General features: G+C 32.5%; 2 protein-coding genes and 1 pseudogene across 3 annotated transcripts; 1 reads left to right on the top strand and 2 right to left on the bottom strand.

Moving 5' to 3' along the window:
* Window positions 1-1,634: 1,634 nt before the first annotated feature.
* Window positions 1,635-3,759, bottom strand: LOC132279337 (transcription factor GTE10-like). 2 transcript variants are annotated; one of them, XM_059781294.1, is made up of 6 exons: window positions 3,674-3,759; window positions 2,959-3,046; window positions 2,771-2,871; window positions 2,564-2,651; window positions 2,271-2,389; window positions 1,635-2,161 (listed from the first exon to the last, which is right to left on the bottom strand). In XM_059781294.1, exons 3-6 carry the CDS (start codon window positions 2,834-2,836, stop codon window positions 1,997-1,999), a joined length of 438 nt encoding a protein of 145 aa, XP_059637277.1. In that variant the 5' UTR covers window positions 2,837-2,871; window positions 2,959-3,046; window positions 3,674-3,759; the 3' UTR covers window positions 1,635-1,996. The 2 variants fall into 2 exon arrangements, with proteins under 2 accessions (XP_059637277.1, XP_059637278.1); XM_059781295.1 differs by lacking the exon at window positions 3,674-3,759 and adding an exon at window positions 3,435-3,586.
* Window positions 3,760-10,278: 6,519 nt separating this feature from the next.
* LOC132277625 (transcription initiation factor TFIID subunit 4b-like) lies at window positions 10,279-15,252 on the bottom strand. The gene is made up of 5 exons (XM_059779465.1): window positions 15,214-15,252; window positions 15,028-15,091; window positions 10,876-11,414; window positions 10,684-10,779; window positions 10,279-10,592 (listed from the first exon to the last, which is right to left on the bottom strand). Exons 1-5 carry the CDS (start codon window positions 15,250-15,252, stop codon window positions 10,383-10,385), a joined length of 948 nt encoding a protein of 315 aa, XP_059635448.1. The 3' UTR covers window positions 10,279-10,382.
* A 1,176-nt stretch (window positions 15,253-16,428) lies between these two features.
* On the top strand, window positions 16,429-16,561 carry LOC132280254 (U2 spliceosomal RNA; annotated as a pseudogene).
* The last annotated feature ends 4,979 nt before the right edge of the window (window positions 16,562-21,540 follow it).

Raw genomic sequence — 21,540 nt, forward strand, 5'->3', positions numbered from 1 at the left:
CTGAACCATAATCTTAATTTGAATATGTTCTATGGTGACATGGCTACAGCCATTTGTCTTTATAATGTGCACTTTCTTTCCTGAGTCAAGTTAGTTCTATGGTGAATGATGCTCTTAGAACAGAAGATGGGGCCAATTTTATTGGTGTGAATGCTGAATGCAGAGAGGACACTGAGGTACAGATTTTGAGTAATGAGGTTGCTGCAGAAGGCTATAATTTGAATCAAAGGACGGGGTGTGGACAAATGTAAAGAAGTTTTAGAGAAAGAGGATGATCGATGTCCTCTCTCCTGTAGGGGCTGCTTCCTCCAAGGAAAAACAACAAGAATAAGGAAGAGGAGGCTGAAATTTACCCTAGAAAGAGTAGAGCTACTAGAGGGATGGTAGCTGGTGGAGCAAATCCACCAACACCAAACCCTTTATTGGGTTATGGAATGTTAGAGGGCTCAACAGGAGAAGAATGCAATCTGAGGTTCACTCCTGGTTGAGTAAGAACACTTTGTCCTTAGTTTGCTTAGTTGAAACTAGGGTTCAAAGTGGTAAGTGTGTATTAGTACTAGAATTAAGGCCAACTGGTGTGGTCTAATAATTATGTTACGGTGAATGGTGGACGAATCTGGTGTGGGTGGGATCCTATGAAATTCGATATCAGCATTTTATTGGAGCTTGGTTTCATCTTGGGGATTTGAATATAATTTGGTACAATAATGAGAAGAAAGGTGGGCTAGGTCTGTCATCTAGAGTCATGCATGAATATAACCAGGTTATTGATCAACTGTGGCTTACTGATGTTCCAGTTGTGAACGGCCAATTTACTTCTCAAAAGGCCAGAATTAGGTGGCTTAAGGATCAAGATAAGAATTCTAAGTTACTTTTATCAAAATGTCAAAGGATCATAGGGGGTTGTGGGAGTAACATGACAGTGGTACAGAAATAGGATGAGGAGGGTAATATGGTTACTCATTTTTCCTGTATTCAAGACATGATTGTCCAGCACTATGAGTGGGTCAGGGCATACTCTAAGACTGCTGATGTTTGGAGTCATCCAGTAGTATTAAACCCACCAAATACACACAATAATCTCCCAGCAAAAGACAAGAATTTACTATGCCAACATCTAACCCTAGAAGTAATTCTTTTCACAAGATCAACACTGTCATCACTTGTAAGTGTAGAAGAAATCAGAGGCACTCCCAAGTATTTTACAGCTAATGTCCCATGAGTAAACCCAGAACAAGCAGGAAGACTATAAACTTCCCTCATCAATCCCAGAACTTAATAAGCAGACTCTTAACACATTTAAACAAAGCCCAGAAAGAATACTAAACTGAGACAAAGAATTGAGCAACACATTGACAGAGGACAAATTCCCAGCTGAGAAGAGACAGATGTCATCCGCAAACATTAAAAGAGCAAGGTTTAGATCCTTACATTTCCAATAAAACTGGAACCGATCACACTGAGTAGGAGTAGATAAAAAACCACTAAGGACCACCATCATAACAAAAAGATAAGGTGACATAGGTTCACCTTGCCGGAGACCCCCCACTCCCAAAATACCCCTCCAAACCCCCATTTATATTTATAGAAAATTTAGGAGAAGAGACGCACACAAGCAAGAATCCATTGGATCATTTTAGCAAGAAATTAAATCAAAGATTGACATTGAGCTACTATTACATGAAGTAGAATGTTACAGTGGTGGCACGTGGCCATTCAACTAGGACTAAGCAAGAGGCAAAGTCCTAGAAGAAGTCAAAATAAAATAAGAACACCTTCTAGCCAAAGCAACACCAAAAATTTGCATTGCACTGGCAATACAAAGTTACAATTATCAGCTTAGAGCTATAAAAAACTACAAAAGTCAGTTGTGATCAAGTGCATACACAATCTTCCTTCAAGACCTCTATAATGAGCTTGCAATCTTTCTGTACATAGTGGCAAGCTTTAGCCTCTGCAGCAATATATCTCTATGACAGCTATTTTGGTTCAAAACTTATTCTAAGATCTCTCCCTCTTCTGCCTCCTCATCATCGTAGAAGTCATCTTTCTTCAAAAACAAACCAAACAACTCCAATGGTCTGGTTGAATCAAAGACACTGAGGCTCTCAAAGTATTTCCCAATGAGCAGATTGTCCTCAAACGCAACAGTCTTCTCCATCTGAAATGAGGAGGGGAAAGACAGAGTTAATTTTTATGAAGCTCAAAACCAGATTTAAAGGTGTACACAAGGAAGAAAATTTTTTTTGAACAAAGTAAGACACACAAACCTTCTGCAAAGAAATTCGGGCAGCTTCTCTATTTCTCTCCCGTTGCATTTGCCATGCTCCTGCTGTCAGTTGTGAATGAGCTTGATTAGCTCTGATTCGGCCTTCTACTCTGCCATTGTCTGTAACCAATAAATTTACCAATTCAAATGTACATTAGAAACATTTTGACACTTTGTTTTTTCAGTTAGAGGAAGATAAAGAAAAATGAACCTATTGTGATAAAACAAGAACCTACATATCTAAACCAAAAATTAATAAAACTAAAGTCTGCCCATGGAATAATTTATAATCACCTTTATGTTGCAGCCTTTCCCGCCTCTCCTTTTCCCGCCTCTCCTTTTCCCATTCCCACTGAATTTTAATTCGATCATCTATGCCAACCTGAAGGAATAAACAAGTAGTTGATAAGCAACACCTCACACTTGATTATTAAGTATTATAAAAAATTACTAATCACTAGAAGATAGTATCGTATTTTGGCACAAGCTTATTGTACATACGTGAATTAGCATGAGCTCCTGCTGTGATTTCAGGATATTCTTTAGCCATCCAGCACGGATGGCCATCTTTGGAGACAGTTGAATTTTGAAAATTCAACTGGCTGCAAAGGGTATTTATTATTAGCATGAAAAAATCTGGAATAAAATAAATAAATAAATATATATGAATAATTGAAGAAATTACTTACTTTATACTTAGTCTGAAGTGATGAAAGCACTCCAATTTGTTGGCCTTCAGCAGTTCAACTCCAAATTTACCAATTAGTCTTTCAAATCCTGCAAAGGGAGATCTTGTTTCAGTCATTATCTTCACAAATATTTATAACTAAAATTCATAAAATAAAATAAAAATTTATATAAAAAAGATCATAGAAAATTTCACCAAATAGGATTTAGTTTGAAAGACAAGAATTACAGACCTTGATTAGTTGATTTAGAAAAAAAATAGGACAAAACCCATACATTATTATACTTCGATATGAAAGTAAAACAATCCTGGGTAAAAATAAAATTAAAATTCGTCCACCGGTTCTAAATTAATTAACAACAATTTATTACCTGACGCGAGATACGAAAAAAGATTGTGAATTTGGAGGAAATTAAAAATAAAATTAAAAAAAAAAAAAAAAAATTGCGAACGTGGAAGGTTTTTGAATTGACTCACCGACACGAGTGTGAGCAGCCAATCGAAAGGAAGTAAAAAAAAAAACCCTAAACTTAAATCGTCAAAAAAGAAAACCTTAAACTTATGATTGATGACACAGAAACACAAAGCATGAATTAGCCACTCAAAACATCATCAGAAAAAGTAAGTACATTTGACCTCAGAGTATCCAATATTCAACTACAATAAATTGCAATTAATTGTAAATAATTTGTAAAAGGACATGAACTGAAGTTTACCGAGAGAGACGCGGCGATCAGATGAGAGAGAACAAGATTTAGGGTAATTTTCGACTCTGTAGAGAGAGAAAATAAGATATACAGTATATGAAATACTCCGTATATACTAATATATAGAGATATATAGTAGTAGGATATTTACATTACGAAGAATTCGGGTGGTGCCAGTTCCACGTGTGCGTATGATTGACGCGGTCTATTGGATGTTCGTTGGTCTATTGGATGTTCGTTCTAGTAATCTTGGCCGTCAATTTTAGGTTTGGTGGATCCTACTACTTTGGTTAGCGGCGCTCAAATATTTTAAGAAAAGTTAAGATAATACTAAAATGACAGTGTTACCCTTCTGTTAATGTTTCTCTATTTTTTTTTATTATTATTATTTTTCATTCATTTTTAGTTTGTTATGATTTAAAATATATTCTAAAACATAAAAAATATATTTTTATTTCTTTATTTCTTTTTCTATTTTTTTTTTCATATATTTTGGATTTGTATTTATGTATATTTTGGAACACATTTACTAATTATTACCCCTTACTATTAATTATTACCACATATCTAGAAAACAAGAAGACCAAAAAGTCCAATGTACTATAAACATAATCCTTCTCATTTTATTTCATTATCAAAAATGAAAATTTTATTTTGCACAAATAGTATAGATTACTTATAGAAAAATCCAGAAATAAATTGAAGAAGACTTCTATAATTTTTCACTTCTTTTTGTTTTAGAGTTCATTATATCAGAATCTATATTTTGCAATATTTTTAAGCAATTTGCAAAGGTAATTGTTGGTCCCATGCCACATAAAAATACCATCTAGGCAACTAAATCCTATTTATGCCTTTTTTCCTTTTTTATTTCTTTCCCGTTGATAGTGTTTGTTTATCGATTCACATTTCACAAATTGATGAGGGATTAATGTCATTACACTAAATGGCCTGTGTATTAATCTTAAATATTCAAGTTACTTGAAAAACCAAATTATGCCTTAAATATAGCATCTCCTCTTTGCAAAACTCTAAACTATATTGTTGACGATAATCAGCGGGAAGAGCTGAGGATTGTTCTTAACTGTTTGTAGGCGAGTTTAAATTGTTTTTTCTCACTTTGAAAGCCAATCCAAATAGTCTCTAAATCATCAAAAAAAAAATTCACACAAAATTTTAACCATTTCAACCAAAAGAAAAGTTTCATTTAACAAAATCAAATTATCAACGAAATAAGTGAAACAATTTGAAAAAAAAAAAAACGAACAAAGGATTATTTAACCAAGTTAATCTAATTAATCACAATCACATGCATGAATTCGTTATTGAAAAAAATAAAATAAAAAACATTACAAGCAAGATTCAATATTTTATTCAATCAACAAAACAATAAGATATATACAATCCATGATAAAGTCAAACTCCACACAATAGCAGAATCAAAATTAGAACACTGAAAAGGAAAAAGGAAAGAAAATTAAAATTCAATCCAAACTCAGAATTTATATAATTTAAAATTACAAAAATATTCAAAAACATGAAATTAAAATATAGATATATTTACCAGAACAACCGAATGACGGAAAGCTATTGACGGAGGCTAGAAAGAGAAGATGATTGAGAAATGGAATTGAAGAGAAACAAACAAGGAAACACCGTTTATGAGAATTCTAATTTCCGGAATAGAACTAAAGTACATACACATTCTAGTTTCCATAACAAAACTGAAGTATGTACACAACAAACAAAAATAAGGAAGGTGAACAACAAAACTCAAACTCAACAATGAGCCCCAAAAGGTGCAAACATAGCGTGGATCCTCTCCTCTATCAAAAGATTCACACTTCCTTCATCACATTGTTGGGATTTGATTAGAGACCATTCATGTAACTTTGTGATTGATTAGAGACAATAAAGCATCACATAGATATATGGCACTCAATTGGATCATAATTATAGCTACAAAATTCTTACATACAGCTCTTCAGCTCCTAGTGTTTTTTCTTTGATATTTCACACTTTCTTCATCATATAGTTGGGGTTTGATTAGAGACCATTCATGTAACTTTGTGATTGGTTAGAGAGAATGAAGCAATATTTTATGGATACGGAGTCTTAAGTACTAAATTGGGTGAAAGGCAAGTTCTTGCCGGAGTGCATTGCCCTCTTTGGTGTGCAAAACAATTTAATACTGAAATTGCTTTGAAACCAAGTGTTGCCAAGTCCATTGTTCTCTTTGGCGTTAATATAACAACTTTAAGTCCAAAATTTTTTAAAAAATCGTCTTACTGAAGACCATTTGTTGCCACATTGCATAAGTATAAGCTTAAGATAAAGTGATTTCTAGCTGTTCATTATTCTTTATTTTAGGATTAGAACTATTTTGTATTTTACCTTTGTCTGCATTTGAATACCGCCATCTTGAGCAACTGGTCTCCAACAATACTTCTCAAGTTGTGAACAAATACATCTTTAGAGACCTCATTTTTCTGAATATACCCCAAAAAAAATCTATTTCCAAGACCTGCCTTCAATTTACAATTTGAAGTTGCATGGCTTGGTCCTTATGGAGTTGGGGTTGTATGGCCAGGAGCAAAAGGGCAAATGGCACTTGTTTTCCGCAACTCATTGGATTACCAGCCTGCACTGGTGCCATTGGATGTTGATTACTCATCTTCTGTAATTTTGAGTATTGAGATTCGCTGTTTGGATATTGTGTTCTTTCTGGCTCTCTCACATGGACAGGATTCTTCTCAGAATTCTGCATATCCATTGTCTGAGAAGAAAGCGATTGCAGGGTATTTTGTTCTACTTCAGCTTGCCATTGTTGACAACCTTTTTGTGATTGTTTCTCTTGCGGTGGGAAGCAATTCCGTTCTTGCGAGGTGTCAATTTGTGGTTGCTGGTTCTCATAACCAGATGCATGTTGGTTCAGCACCAATTCGGATGAATGTCGCTCCTGTTGCTGTGAACCCTTCAGATATTGTCGACCTTGACAATTAGCCTTTTCATCTTGGATGAAGTTTGCCATTGAGGAAACAAGTGACTGGAAGTCTGATTGCTTCCTTGAGATAAAACTCCTGAAAATTAAATTAACATGTCATAACTAATAACATATATTCTGACCAGGACAAGTGAAAGTCTAAATGGAAAGAACATATAAGAAGGTTAAACACATTTAATTACAAATTATAGCCATGCCCCTGCACGCACACTACTTGGTTAGGCTCAAAGTTGGAATCTACAAATAGAACTTTGGAATATTATCTTTAAACACCCGTTGGTGCCTTAATTTAAAAAGGAATATATATATATGTGTGTGTGTGTGTGTGTGTGTGTGTGTGTGATACCCCTTAATTTCGGAACATAAGTTGATCAAATCCGCGCACAAAATTAAGGGATATCAAAACAATTAAAGTATTTCAAACAAGCACAGAGTACAAAAAGAAAATAAAAAGAATAAATAACTCGCTGAAGGAAAATCTATTAAATAATAAATCCATTACTAACTCTCGAATGGTTACAGCTCGGGAATCCCGTAACTCAAGGACCCCTTAACCAAACTCCATTATCCAGAAATTCATCATTACATACTGAAGTAATAATATCCTACTTTGAAATAAAATAGAAAGAATGGATAAGTCCTTTAGCTGCGGATCCTCAACCTTGAGACTTGGAACTTCTAGTAACCTGAAAAACAAATCGCGGGTTAAACCCTACGAGCAAGTTCACTATACCAAACCTCTGAAAACTAATAAATAGATCATCTCTGATCAAAACCAAACCTAATAAAGTTTTAACTTTAATAGTGCACGATATACATATCTATATATAATTATATATGCTATATTAATCACATCCATTAATAGGTTTATTAAATTTCCATACCTAAATGGACAAGTGAAAGTCTAAATGGAAAAAACATATAAGAAGGTCAAACACATTTAATTACAAATTATAGCCATGCCCCTGCAAACAGTACTTGGTTAGGCTCAAAGTTTGAATCTACGAATAGAACTTTGGAATATTATCTTTAAATACCCGTTGGTGCCTTAATTTAAAAAGGAATATATATATATATATATATATATATATATATATATATATATATATATATAAGAGGATATCAGAAAAGAAGAGGCAAGAAAGATTTTAAAATTTCAGTACTCTTTTTAAGGTGCTTTTACCGCTGTTAAAGGATTTAAAGTTACACCCTCTCAAGGACCCCTTAACCAAACTCCATTATCCAGAAATTCATCATTACATACTGAAGTAATAATATCCTACTTTGAAATAAAATAGAAAGAATGGATAAGTCCTTTAGCTGCGGATCCTCAACCTTGAGACTTGGAACTTCTAGTAACCTGAAAAACAAATCGCGGGTTAAACCCTACGAGCAAGTTCACTATACCAAACCTCTGAAAACTAATAAATAGATCATCTCTGATCAAAACCAAACCTAATAAAGTTTTAACTTTAATAGTGCACGATATACATATCTATATATAATTATATATGCTATATTAATCACATCCATTAATAGGTTTATTAAATTTCCATACCTAAATGGACAAGTGAAAGTCTAAATGGAAAAAACATATAAGAAGGTCAAACACATTTAATTACAAATTATAGCCATGCCCCTGCAAACAGTACTTGGTTAGGCTCAAAGTTTGAATCTACGAATAGAACTTTGGAATATTATCTTTAAATACCCGTTGGTGCCTTAATTTAAAAAGGAATATATATATATATATATATATATATATATATATATATAAGAGGATATCAGAAAAGAAGAGGCAAGAAAGATTTTAAAATTTCAGTACTCTTTTTAAGGTGCTTTTACCGCTGTTGAAGGATTTAAAGTTACACCCTCTCTAACAGCTTAAGCTTTCCGAGTAGATGATTGTAAACATAGTATCAGAGGTCCTGTGTTCAAACATCACCGTTACCCTAATAACTAAAATTGAAACACATGTTGGACCAAAAGAAGGCCACGGGTGAGGGAAGGTGTTGAAGGATTTAAATATTAATGATACACCCTCTCTATCAGCTTAAGCTGGTAGATGGTTGTTAACAACTGCTACAAGCTTGAGGTAGTGTTTGGGGGAGCTTTTAAGGGGCTTTAGGACTTCTAAGGTCTAGAATTAAACAAGGAAAAACAGACTTCCAAGAGAAGCGCAATAAGGTGAAAGTCCGTTTAGAAAAGCCAATAAGAGTTACTTTTAAAAACTAATTCTCACAAAGTTGGATCGTTACTCGTGTAATAAATTCTAAATGATGAGTTTGTCCCTAATTTGTTAACTTGCATCTCGAAAGAAAACAAAGCAGGTAAACTTATCAGGCCACAAGAAGTTGCAGGAACAGTCTCAAATCCATTCAGATTCATATTTATTCGGCAAAATTATGGCAAGGAATAATATTCTAGGGTTATATATGTATCTCTGTGTGTGTGTAGAGTGGAGCGGGAGGAGGAAATCATTTGATAACTAATAACAGCTCACAATCAGAGGTTTGATAGTAGTGGCAGTCTACTTTCATGTATAACAATGGATTTCAAATTTGTTTTCATGTGTTTGTTCATTATATTGTCTACATAATTATGAGTAGATACCTAAAATTATGAGTGGAACACTAAATTTGATTTTATTTATTTAGAAATGCAATGTGGGTTGTTATTAAGTCTAAAGAATAATATTATCAATTTAAAGCAATTGTAACTGTTAAATGGACTTCTCCATATTGCATTTACCAAACATCTTTTCTCTTTTAAATTCATTTTATAGATGCCTTTTAAACGAAGGACTTCTAGTACTAAACAAGGCCTGAATTTCTCTCCAAACCATCTCACTTATGAGGTGATATATTTTGTGGGCTCCGAGAGTTCTCCTAATCGTATCTTGTCTCTTTTCATTAAGTGAATCAAACCATATAAAAGATAAATAGACTGTAAAAGAGATATGTTAACCAACAGTGTGTTACTGAGGGACTAACAGAGGTAGAGATTCAACAATAATAAAAGAATGACAGATGAACTCATTTCATGCAATATCTTGTGTCCTGCTCAACGTAAGTTGATAAAGAATAATAAAAAAAGAAGTCCTACAATACTTGTTATTGGTCAATATATATATATATATATGCAAGCTTATTACAGTTTACGACCTACAATTCTTAGAATTTTCAAACTTATATCAGGCAATCAACCCACCTTTGAAATGATCGAGGTTATAATCTTTTCCCAAGTTTCCAGTAAAAAACAACCACAAATAAAATTTATGGCCGCGCTCTAACACAAACTTGGATTAGAAGTGTGATGCCAACATGCAGCATGCTAATTTACCAATCTTAAACCACTAGAGTTGCGGCAGCATCGATGTTACACACAACTTGGTGTGTAACTTCATATAAACAGTCATCTTTCTTTATAGTTTATATACCATAACACACTTCTAGTTAATACTGCTTAGTTAACTTGTATTCATAACTTTGTATTATATATATATAAAACCAGCCCCCTTTTATTCAAAAGAACGAATTACACTGATACAACACTGGCAAGGTGAAGCAGTTTATCTTCCCCTCTCCACAATCCATTTGATACCCAAATCATTATTCTCTCTTTAAAGGGCTGTTCTTCCTAAATTTATCAATTTTTATCTATATTCAAATCAGTGTTCACGAATGTTCAATATTTGAGATACCCGTGATATAGTTAAATCAAAGCAGAGAAGAGCTTCCAGAGATGCATACCACTATCTGAATCAGAGGGTTGAGAGTTGGACGTATTGCCCTCTATGTCCCTGTTTAGAGCAGCAGTGAATGCCTCCACATCCACACCAGAATGTTTCATATGGTGTTGTTGCACTGAAGTTTGAGACTGTGAAGAGACTTGGTTGGGCCCGGCCTCTGAGTTTCGGGCAGTCTGTTTCCAAGCTTGGTTTAGAACTAATCGACAATCAACTTAGCAGGTTTTAAGCATATTTTGATTGCAACAAACTATATTGTGTTTTTACCTGTGTTTGCAATTTGAATACTGCCATCTTGAGCAACTGGTCTCCAACAAGACTTCTCATGGTGCAAACAAATACATCTTTAGAGACCTCATTTTTCTGACTATAGCAAAAAAAAATCTCCATTTGGATGAGATAATATTCCATCCAATACAAGGAATAGTAGTTGGAAAATAATCAAATTCTAAGACCTACCTTCAGTTTATTATAAAGACTCTGAAGTTGCATGGCTTGGTCCGTATGAAGTTGGGGTTGTATGACCGGGAGCAAAAGTGCAAATGGCACTTGTTTGCCCTTATTCATTGGATTAATTGCCTGCTCTGGTGCCATTGGATGTTGATTACTCATCTTCTGTAATTTTGAGTATTGAGATTCGCTGTTTGGATATTGTTTTCTGCCTGGCTCTCTAACATGGATAGGATTCTTCTCAGAATTCTGCATATCCATTGTCTGAGAAAAATGTGATTGCAGGGTATTTTGATCTGCTTCAGCTTGCCATTGTTCACAATCTTTTTGTGATTGCTTCTCTTGTAGTGGGAAGCAATCCCGCTCTTGCGAGGTATCAATTTGTGGTTGCTGGTTCTCATAACCAGATCCAAGTTGCTTCGGCAACAATTCAGATGAATGTTGCTCCTGTTGCAGTGAACCCTTCAGATATTGTTGACCTTGGCAGGTAGTTTGCCGTTGCGGAAACAACTGACTGGAAGTCTGATTGCTTCCTTGAGATAAAGCTGCTGAATTTTAAAATTAACAAGTCATAACTAATAACAAATATTCTGACCAGGCCATGTGAAAATGGAAAGAACATATAAAAAGGTCAAATACATTTAATTACAAATATTTAGCTATGCCCCTGCATGCACAGTACATGGTTAGGCTCAAAGTTTGCATCTATAAATAAAACTTTGAAATATTTTTGCACACTGCTTGGTGCCTTAATTTAAAAATGAAATATATATATATATATATATATATATATATATACACATATATCAAGAGGATGTCAGAAAAGGAGAGGCAAGAAAGCTTTTAAAATTTCATTAATCATTTTTAAGTGCTTTTAATGCTAAAAACTTGAGGTAGTGTTTGGGTGAGTTTTTAAGGGCTTTAGAAGGACTTCTAAGGTCTAGAAAAAAACCAGACAAACAGACTTCCAAGAGAAGGGGAATAAGGTGAAAGTCCGTTTTGCCAAAGCCAATAATAGTTACTTTTGAAAACCAATTCTCACGAAATTAGATTGTTACTTAAGTAAAAAATTCTAAATAACAAATTTGTCCCCCATTTGTTAGGTTGCCATCTCAAAAGAAAACCAAAGCAGGTACACTTATCCAGCCCTAACAAGTTGCAGGAAGAGTCTCAGATCCATTCTGATTCTTATTTACTATGCAAAATTATGGCAAGGCATAACATTCTAGGGTTATATACGTATCTGTGCGTGTGTGTGTGTGTGTAGGGTGGACCGGGAGAAGGACATCATTTGATAACTAATAACAGCTCACAATAAGAGGTTTGATAGTAGTGGCGGTCATCGGAGGTAAACTTGTGGCTCGGAGATGGCTCCCCCATCGTGGAGACAGAAATGGTTCATTATGTTGGAGATTGTACAGACTCGGATCAGTTTATTAGTGTTGGTTTGTTATGTCTACATGTATATGTATGTATACACAATATGCAATTCCTACTATCATTAATACGTGAGGCTTTAAACCAATTGATTCTTGCAACCCAAGTTCATAACCGCTATATGGGTGGCAGTGGAAGAGTCAACGGGAAGGAGGGCATTGTGGAAAGATAACTCGGATGGTGGAAAGAGGGTTAGTGATTGTCAAATCAACTGTTGGGCTATCAAAGTAATTCTTTAATTTGGGTTTCCACTGTAGAGATACTGATTGTGGAGAGTGGGAATAGTACTAGGTGGGGCAAACTTTCTAAATGAAATTATTCTTGATAGTGTCTAAAGAAAACATAACTAGTAGTTACAGAAGAAGGTTTCTAAATGAAAATTGGGGGTGATGACCATGAATACACCATCTTTCAAATTAAGAAATTTCTCTAAAATTGTAACCTACTCATGTATTATTTATTTATTTATTATATTGTCTACAATGAATAGATACCTAAAAAAGGGATTATGAGTGGAACTCTAAATTTGATCTTATTTTTTTTGAATGATCAAGTGCAATGTGGGTTATTATGAAGTCAAAATGGTATTATTGTCAATTTAAAGCAATTGTAACCATTAAATGTACTTCACCATGTTGCATTTACCAAACATCTTTTCTATTTTAAATTCCTTTTATAAAGGCCTTTTAAACGAAGGACTTCCAGTACTAGATGCTCCCCCAAACAAGGCCTCAAGTTCTCTCCAAATCATCTCATTATGAGTTGATATATTTTGTAGGCTCGGAGAGTTATACTCGTTCTCCTAATCGCATCTTGTCTCTTTTCATTAAGTGAACCAAACCATATAAAAGAAAAAATAGAATGTAAAAGAGATATGTTAAGTTCTCTTCCCCTTCTCCTCTCTTCTGTCTTAATCAAACAGTGTGTTACTGAGGTACCAACAGAGGTAGAGATTCAATGATAATAAAAGAATGACAGATGAACTACCATTTCATGCAATATATTGTGTCCTACTCAGCGTAAGTTGATAAAGAATCTTCAAACTTATATCAGGCAATCAACCCATCTTTGAAATGAGGTTATAATCCTTTCCCAAGTTTTCAGGCAAAAACAATCATAAATAAACTTTACGGCCGTCCTCTAACATAAATTTGGATTAAAAGTGTGATGCCCTATGTGCAGCATGCTAATTTACCAGTCTCAAACCACTAAAATTTTCACAGCATCCATGTTACACACAACTTGGTGTGCAACTTCATATAAATGGTCATCTTTCTTTATAGTTTATACCATAATACACATCTAGTTAATACCAAGGTTGTTAAAATCGGGATTCTAGGCAGAATCGTTTTGGGCTCTGTAGAATCGGAATCGTAGAATCGGATCGTGAATCGTAAGATTCTACCAAATTGTGAAAAACAATTGAAACTAACTTCTTAAACAATAAGATCTGTAAAATATAACAAAAATGAGGTCAAAACACACAATATTACATATCCATGAATTCACAAATCTCAAATCCTATCAATATTTCAAAGTCCGAATATAAATAAAAGAGAATTTAACTCAAAATAACATGAATTTACAAATCTCAAATCTTAACCCATCCATCTCCAAAGTTAGAAAATAAAATTACATATCAAAAGTAAACCTTTTTTTTTTTTTTTTTTTTTTTTTTTAACTCTATGCAAATTTTTTTTTTTCGAAAACTGAAGAAATAAAAAGACCTTTTTGTCTACCAATCCAAGTGTTACAGTGTATGTGACTTTATTAGTCACAAGTATGAAATTAATCAAGAGTTAGCACAACAAAATATGAACCACGCGTTAACTTGATCTCATTATATTATCAGTTTAGACTACAAGATTATACATTGGCTGGCATATTCGGCAAGTCTTTTAAGCTTTTAAATTACTTTTAATTTTTAATATATATGATAAGCCTTCAAAAAAAATTAGTCAAATGAAACCAAAATTTGCCTAAACCTGTTAGTCACGAGTATGCATCCTTGAGATATAATTGATCATTTTAATTTTTTATAATTAAACACAAAAATATATTATGAAACATCAACATGCATGGTAAAAATAATTGATATATATACATATTTATATTTCTTTTTCTGCCACTAATGAAAAATAATTTATTTTTAATAGAATAAATATTTAACTTTGTATACTACACTTGGGCCAGGCCTCTTTTATTTTGTAGCCCAGAAGAAACCAACCAAAAAATAAAAGAAAGCCCAAAAATAAAGGCCCAAACAACCAATTTCGTAGAATCGGTAGAATCGTGTAGAATCGTACGATTCTACCTCCGATTCTACGATTCTACCCCCGATTCTACCGATTCTACCCCCGATTCTACTAATTAAACGATTCTGCTGCGATTTGACTCGATTTTGAGTTCTGAGTGGTAGAATCGTGCGATTCTACGACTCAGAATCGCGATTTTGACAACCATGGTTAATACTGCTTAGTTAACTTGTGCTCATAACTTTGTATTATATATAAAAAAAGACTGCCCCCTTTTATTCAAAAGAACAAAATCTAGTGATATAACACGGTGAAGCTGTTTATATCTATTTGATGCCCAAATTCTTTATTCTTCCTAAATTTCATAAATTTTTATCTAAATTGACATCACTGTTCAATAATGTACAATATTTGAGATACCCATGACATAGGGAAATCGAAACAGAGAAGAGCTTCCAGAGATGCATACCACTATCTGAATCAGAGAGTTGAGAATTGGACGTATCATCACCCTCTATGTCCATCGTTTTGCCCTGTGAACCAATCATATCATAAAAATTTAGACTCCAATAATTCCCCTATTAACAAATCCAAACAGCTTATACATATATACAAGATATATATACACGCATGTGTGTGTAGAGAGAGAGGAAACCTCGCCGACTTCAAGAAGCTTTATGATGGAGGGATCCATTAATGTCTCCGTATAAATTACTAGGTCAATTGGATTCTTGATCGATCTCCGTTATTTAAGTACATAAATTTTTTTTAAAAAAATACAGTGAAAGAATCGAGAGTGAGTTTGTGAGTTCACAAATTGGCGAACGAAATGATGAACGATATGTTGGCGTTCGTCGTGGATTCAGCGGTTCCGATGAGAGACAAAACTATACTGCAATGGTGCCCTTGGCCTGGCTTTTATAAACCCTTTCTAATGCCAATATATATATACCTTCCGAAAGAGAGGGGAAAATATATATATATATTATATATCGCGAAAATTGCTACAATAATATTTTATCAAACTGGAAAATTCTACCTTTCAAAAAAATATAAACAAATAAATAATTTGTTAAATTACAGTGGCTAATTGCACAAATTATATGTTAAATTTTAATTATAAAAGAATTAAGCATTTAAACAATTAAGTATGCTCGATAACAGAATTTAAATATTACTAAAACATTAAGTAACACTTTAATTATAAAAGAATTAAGCATTTAAACAATTAAGTATGCTCGATAACAGAATTTAAATATTACTAAAACATTAAGTAACACGTAAAATGAGGTAAATTTTTAAGTGATAGATATATTATTTATTACTGAATGCTAAACCTGAAAATTCAAAAAATATTTATTTTTTAATTAACACTTGAAAATTTCAGTACTTAAAATTAAGCTTACTAGGCAAAGTCTCAAAATTTTAGTTTACTTTAAGCAATATTTGTGTTACTCTTTATGAGGGAGAGAAAAAAAAAAAAAAAATGGTTAGTTTTTATAATTTTCACCTAACCATACTGTTAGATTCATTTATATAGTCCAATCGACTACATAATATACTATCAAAAGAATAGCGGTGTTGATAAGGATCCGAGAGATAAGTCCTTAAGATCTCGCTTTCGAATCACACTCCAGCCTGACTTAAATGGTATGTGTGTTGTGGGACCGATACAAGTATAAAATAAAAAAATAATAAAAGAAATAAAGGTTTTTATAAACAAAAAATTACTTAAAAATTAATTTAAAGAGTTTAATTCAAATTACAAATTACCTAATAAAATTTATTTTTCTTGTCCCACAATAGTTTTAAGTAAAAATGATTACATGGAGGACTCTTATAAAACTATAGACCTAAAGAAATAATAATCACACATTTCTCAGCCTTTTGGCTAAGATCAAGTGTAGTACAAAATTTTTTTGGGTCGGCCTTTAGGTTAACCTTTCTCGATCTTTTGGCTAACATCAAGTGTAGTATTACTTTCTTGGCTTTTGGCTTTCAGTATTTTTTTTTTTATTAATTATTAATTTAAAAAGTTTAATTAAAATTACAAATTACCTAATAAAATTTATTTTTCTTGTCCCACATTAGTTTTAAGTTAAAAGGATTACATGGAAGTCTCTTATAAAACTATTGACCTAAAAAAATAAATATAAAAAATCACACCTTTCTTAGCCTTTTGGCTAACATCAACTGTAGTACTAAATTTTTTTGGTCGACCTTTGTGCAAAGAGTTTTAGTATTTTAGTATTTATTTATTAATATAAAAAAAGAGTTTTTATAAATAAAAAATTACCTAAAAATTATTTAAAGAGTTTAATTCAAATTACAAATTACCTAATAAAATTTATAAAAATTAATTTAAAGAGTTTAATTCAAATTACAAATTACCTACTAAAATTTATTTTTCTTGTTCCACATTGGTTTTAAATAAAAAAAATTACATGAAAACTTCTTATAAAACTATAGTACTAAATTTTTTTGGGTCGGCCTTTTGGCTAACCTGTCTTGGCCTTTTGTCTAAGATTAAGTATAATATTACTTTCTCAGCCTTTTGGCTTTCAGTATTTATTTATTAATATAAATAAAGAGTTTTATAATAAAAAAAAACTACCTAAAAATTATTTAAAGAGTTTAATTCAAATTACAAATTATCTAATAAAATTCATTTTCTTATCCCATATTGATTTTAAGTAAAAAAGGATTATATGGAAGCCTCTTATAAAGTTATAGTATTAAATTTTTTTAGGTCGGTCTTTTGGCTAACCTTTCTTGGTCTTTTGGCTAAAATCAAGTGTAGTACTACTTTCTCAGTCTTTTGGTTTTCAGTATTTATTTATTAATATAAAAAAAGAGTTTTTATAAGCAAAAAATTACCTAAAAATTATTTAAAGAGTTTAATTCAAACTACAAATTACCTAATAAAATTTATTTTTTCTTGTTCCACATTGGTTTTAAGTAAAAAAAAAAATTATATGGAAGCCTCTTATAAAACCATAGACCTAAAGAAATAATAATAACACATTTCTCGGCCTTTTGGCTAAGAAAGTGTGATACCCCTCGGATCCGAGACACGGGTTGATCAGGCCCAGGCCCAAACCCGAGGGAACATCGAACAATTAATATTTTATAATGAACACATAATACAAACCGAATTAAGAAATGAAGTTTAAGCTGAAAGAAACTAAAATAAAATCCTCAAAATATAATTATTGAAATCCATTAAATCCAAACTCCAAAACTCCATCAGTTTACAACTCGGGAATCCATCTCTAGTGGGCCCCTAATAAACATCCAGATTGAAATAAAACAACTGAAATAAACATCCAAAAATAAACTATGGAGAGAATCCTACATCGTCGGAAGAGTGAATAAAAACATCTGCTCAACACAAACACGTCTAGGTTTGGAACTGTCGTGTACCTGAAAAAATAGAAGTGGGTCAGGCCCACGCGCAAGTTCTATACAATTACAATCCAAACAGAGACCCGATACGCATGTACATCCTAAACAATTCCACGATAGCTAATAGTCCGTAAATATATATATAGTCACACTAAAGGACTCCCACTGGACTACAGGCCGGTCTCAACCTGAATAGAGGTAACATGCTAAAACGCACAGGAGGTGGGTATGTATACCTAAATCTAAATAGGGTACACATCTAACCATCGTATCCAGCTATGCATCCCCATGCATATATGCTCCATAACCGTCGATCCTGAGACTCAAGCTTATATCGACGTACTATAACAATATATTTAAAATCCATCCTGAATCCTAGTAGTGCCGCTCAACTAATCGTTGCCATGACACTACAATCAATAGGACTTAACTTTTAGTTAATCCAATCCTTAATCTGGAGCAGGTAGGTCTTGGTATTTTGAATCCAAACCGTCCCCAGTATACCACCGTCCTATACCGGTGTATACTATCCAATCATCCAGTAGTTGATAATATCAACAATTAAAGTAAACAGCAACTATCCCTAGTATACCACCGTCCCATACCGGTGTATACTATCCAACCATCCAGCAATTGCTAACACCAACAACTAAAGTGAATAGCAACTAACTCCATATCTCCACCATTGATATTATAAATGTTAACTTTAAATGTCACAAGTTCCAGAGTAAGCATACTAGAGTTGTGTATTTTTAATATGCTAAACCTACACTACACCACCACAGTCTAGCAATTAACCATACATCAGTATATGCAATTATCAGTTTTATTTCCAGAATCCATATGAGAGCTAGAACATGGTAAATGTACACACCAAATAATATCACAGTGAGCTTATTAATCATAGGCAGTTATCAAGCTTCAACACACAGTCCCACAAGTTACGAAATGTTTGCTAAGGTTTAAATGGCAAATACTCCACAACAGGCATAAGAAAAATGTACAGATTTTTAACATGCTTAGTTTATACTACAAATCCATGATTATTATTTAATAACCATTCACATACAGTTCATAGAACAACCTAAACAATTTGAACCTCCTGTAGCCACCACAGTTTGCATAACTTGCTAGAAACTGTTTAATGTTCAACCTAGCAATCCTAAGTGATTTAATATTCCTTCCTACATCCTCTGAAGTTCTAATACAATCAGAGAACTCATCTAAATCTCCCCTTACAATCCTTGAACATCCCAGAAAAATCAAACCCATTCACTGTCTGAAGGAAAACACACGGGAAAACAAAATAGCAGACCACTGGAGCAAAAGCCTGCTCCAAACAAGTGTGGAGCTGGCTCCCACATCCATGGGAGCCGTCTCCCATCAAAGGGAGCCGGCTCTCTCCCAAGGAGAGCCGGCTCTCCCTTTCTCTGCTTTGTCTCTTCGCCTTCTGTCTCCGTTTTACTCCTCTGCTACCTCACGCCATGACTTCCAGAGGCTGCAACCCAATCCCAGTACATTCCCAGTCAATGCTTAAGTCCAGTTAACATTACATTCATGGCTTTAAACAGAGATTTATGCAGGCAAACATCATGTTTTTAACAGTTTTACAAAGCATAAAAACATATTGATAAATTACAGTTTAAGCACGAACAAAGAATGTTTTAAATTGATTCCATTGATCCTAAAACTGTTTAAGAATGCAAAGAACACGAAACCTAAGGGAGAGAGTAAGGATAGAACTTGCCTTACACCAACGTCCGTCTATAATCCCCGGCGAATCCTCTGTTAATTCTTAATTTTCCTTCCCAGCCGTCTCCAAACTTCCTGTGCCTTACTATGGCGTAATATTGTTCTAAAACCCTAGACAGACATCTTAGACGAGTATTTATAAGGCACACTAGCCCTAGGCTCAGTTAAACCCTAGATGAATTACTCGGCCCACAGCACAATCTAGGTTAAACTATGTCGGCTACCTATGTAAATTGTAAATCTAAAATATGATACCCATCCTATAGTCACGTTAAAACCTATTAAATTAAATTAAATAAATTCATACCATTTAATCAATAATTAAAACAAACACAAGTAACTAACAATAAAGTAATTAATACAACTAAATCAAAAATGTAAAACAATTAAATTAAACAGTTACCACTAAATAAGTAAATGCAATTAAATCACAAAAATGAAGATAATTAAATAATTAACCACAATTAAAGCAATAAAATTAACACATATACACTTCAACAATTAAAAATGCAATTTAAACAATAAAAATAATAAATTAAAATACCAGGACTATCCTTTTGAAATTAGGGATATTACAGAAAGTGTAGTACTAAATTTTTTTGGGTCGGCCTTTCGGTTAACCTTTCTTGGTCTTTTAGCTAAAATCAAGTGTAGTACTACTTTCTCGGCCTTTTGGCTTTAAGCATTTATTTATTAATATAAAAAGAAAGAGTTTTTATAAACAAAAAATTACCTAAAAATTATTTAAAGAGTTTAATTCAAATTACAAATTACCTAATAAAATTTATAAAAATTAATTAAAAAAGTTTAATTCAAATTACAAATTATCTAATAAAATTTATTTTTCTTGTCCTACATTGGTTTTTAAGTAAAAATGATTACATGGAAACCTCTTATAAAACTATAGACTTCAAGAAATAATAATCACATCTTTCTCGCTCTTTTGGCTAAGATCAAGTGTAGTACTAATTCTTTTGGGTTGACCTTTTGGCTAACCTTTCTTGGTCTTTTGGCTAAAATCAAGTGTAGTACTACTTTCTCGGTCTTTTGGTTTTTAGTATTTATTTATTAACATAAAAAAAGAGTTTTTATAAACAAAAAATTACCTAAAAATTATTTAAAGAGTTTAATTCAGATTACAAATTATCTAATAAAATTTATAAAAATTAATTTAAATAGTTTAATTCAAATTACAAATTACCTAATAAAATTCATTTTTCTTGTCCCACATTGGTATTAAGTAAAAAGGATTACATGGAAGCGTCTTATAAAACTATAGACCTAAAGAAATAATAATCACACATTTCTCGGCCTTTTGGCTAACCTTTCTCTGTCTTTTGGCTAAAATTAAGTGTAATATTACTTTCTCGGCCTTTTGGCTAACATTTTCAAAATATAGAAAGTCTTAAAAATTATTACATAATAAAATTCAAATAAAATATTTATTAAAACTCTAACACGAAATACATTTCAAATATAGAAACTCTAAAAATTAATACCCAATAAAATTCAAATAAAATATATATTAAAACTCTAACATGAAATATATTTCAAATTATTGAAATCTAAAAAAAAAAAAAGAGTTTCTACAAAACTCTAAAAATTATTACCTAATAAAATTCAAATTACCTATTTTATCTATTTGTTATTTCTAAAAAAAATATGTACTCTCTATATATATATAAGTCTTTTTTTGCCTTCCTACAAAAAATATATTTCAAATTATAGAAGCTCTAAAAATTATTACATAATAAAATTCAAATAAAATATTTATCAAAACCCTAACACGAAATATATTTCAAATTATAGAAACTCTAAAAAGTAT

The sequence above is a fragment of the Cornus florida genome, unplaced genomic scaffold (assembly GCF_030987335.1).
Source record: "Cornus florida cultivar Cherokee Brave unplaced genomic scaffold, ASM3098733v1 CherokeeBrave_3.0.0_Hap2_Chr10, whole genome shotgun sequence".
NCBI lineage: Eukaryota > Viridiplantae > Streptophyta > Magnoliopsida > Cornales > Cornaceae > Cornus > Cornus florida.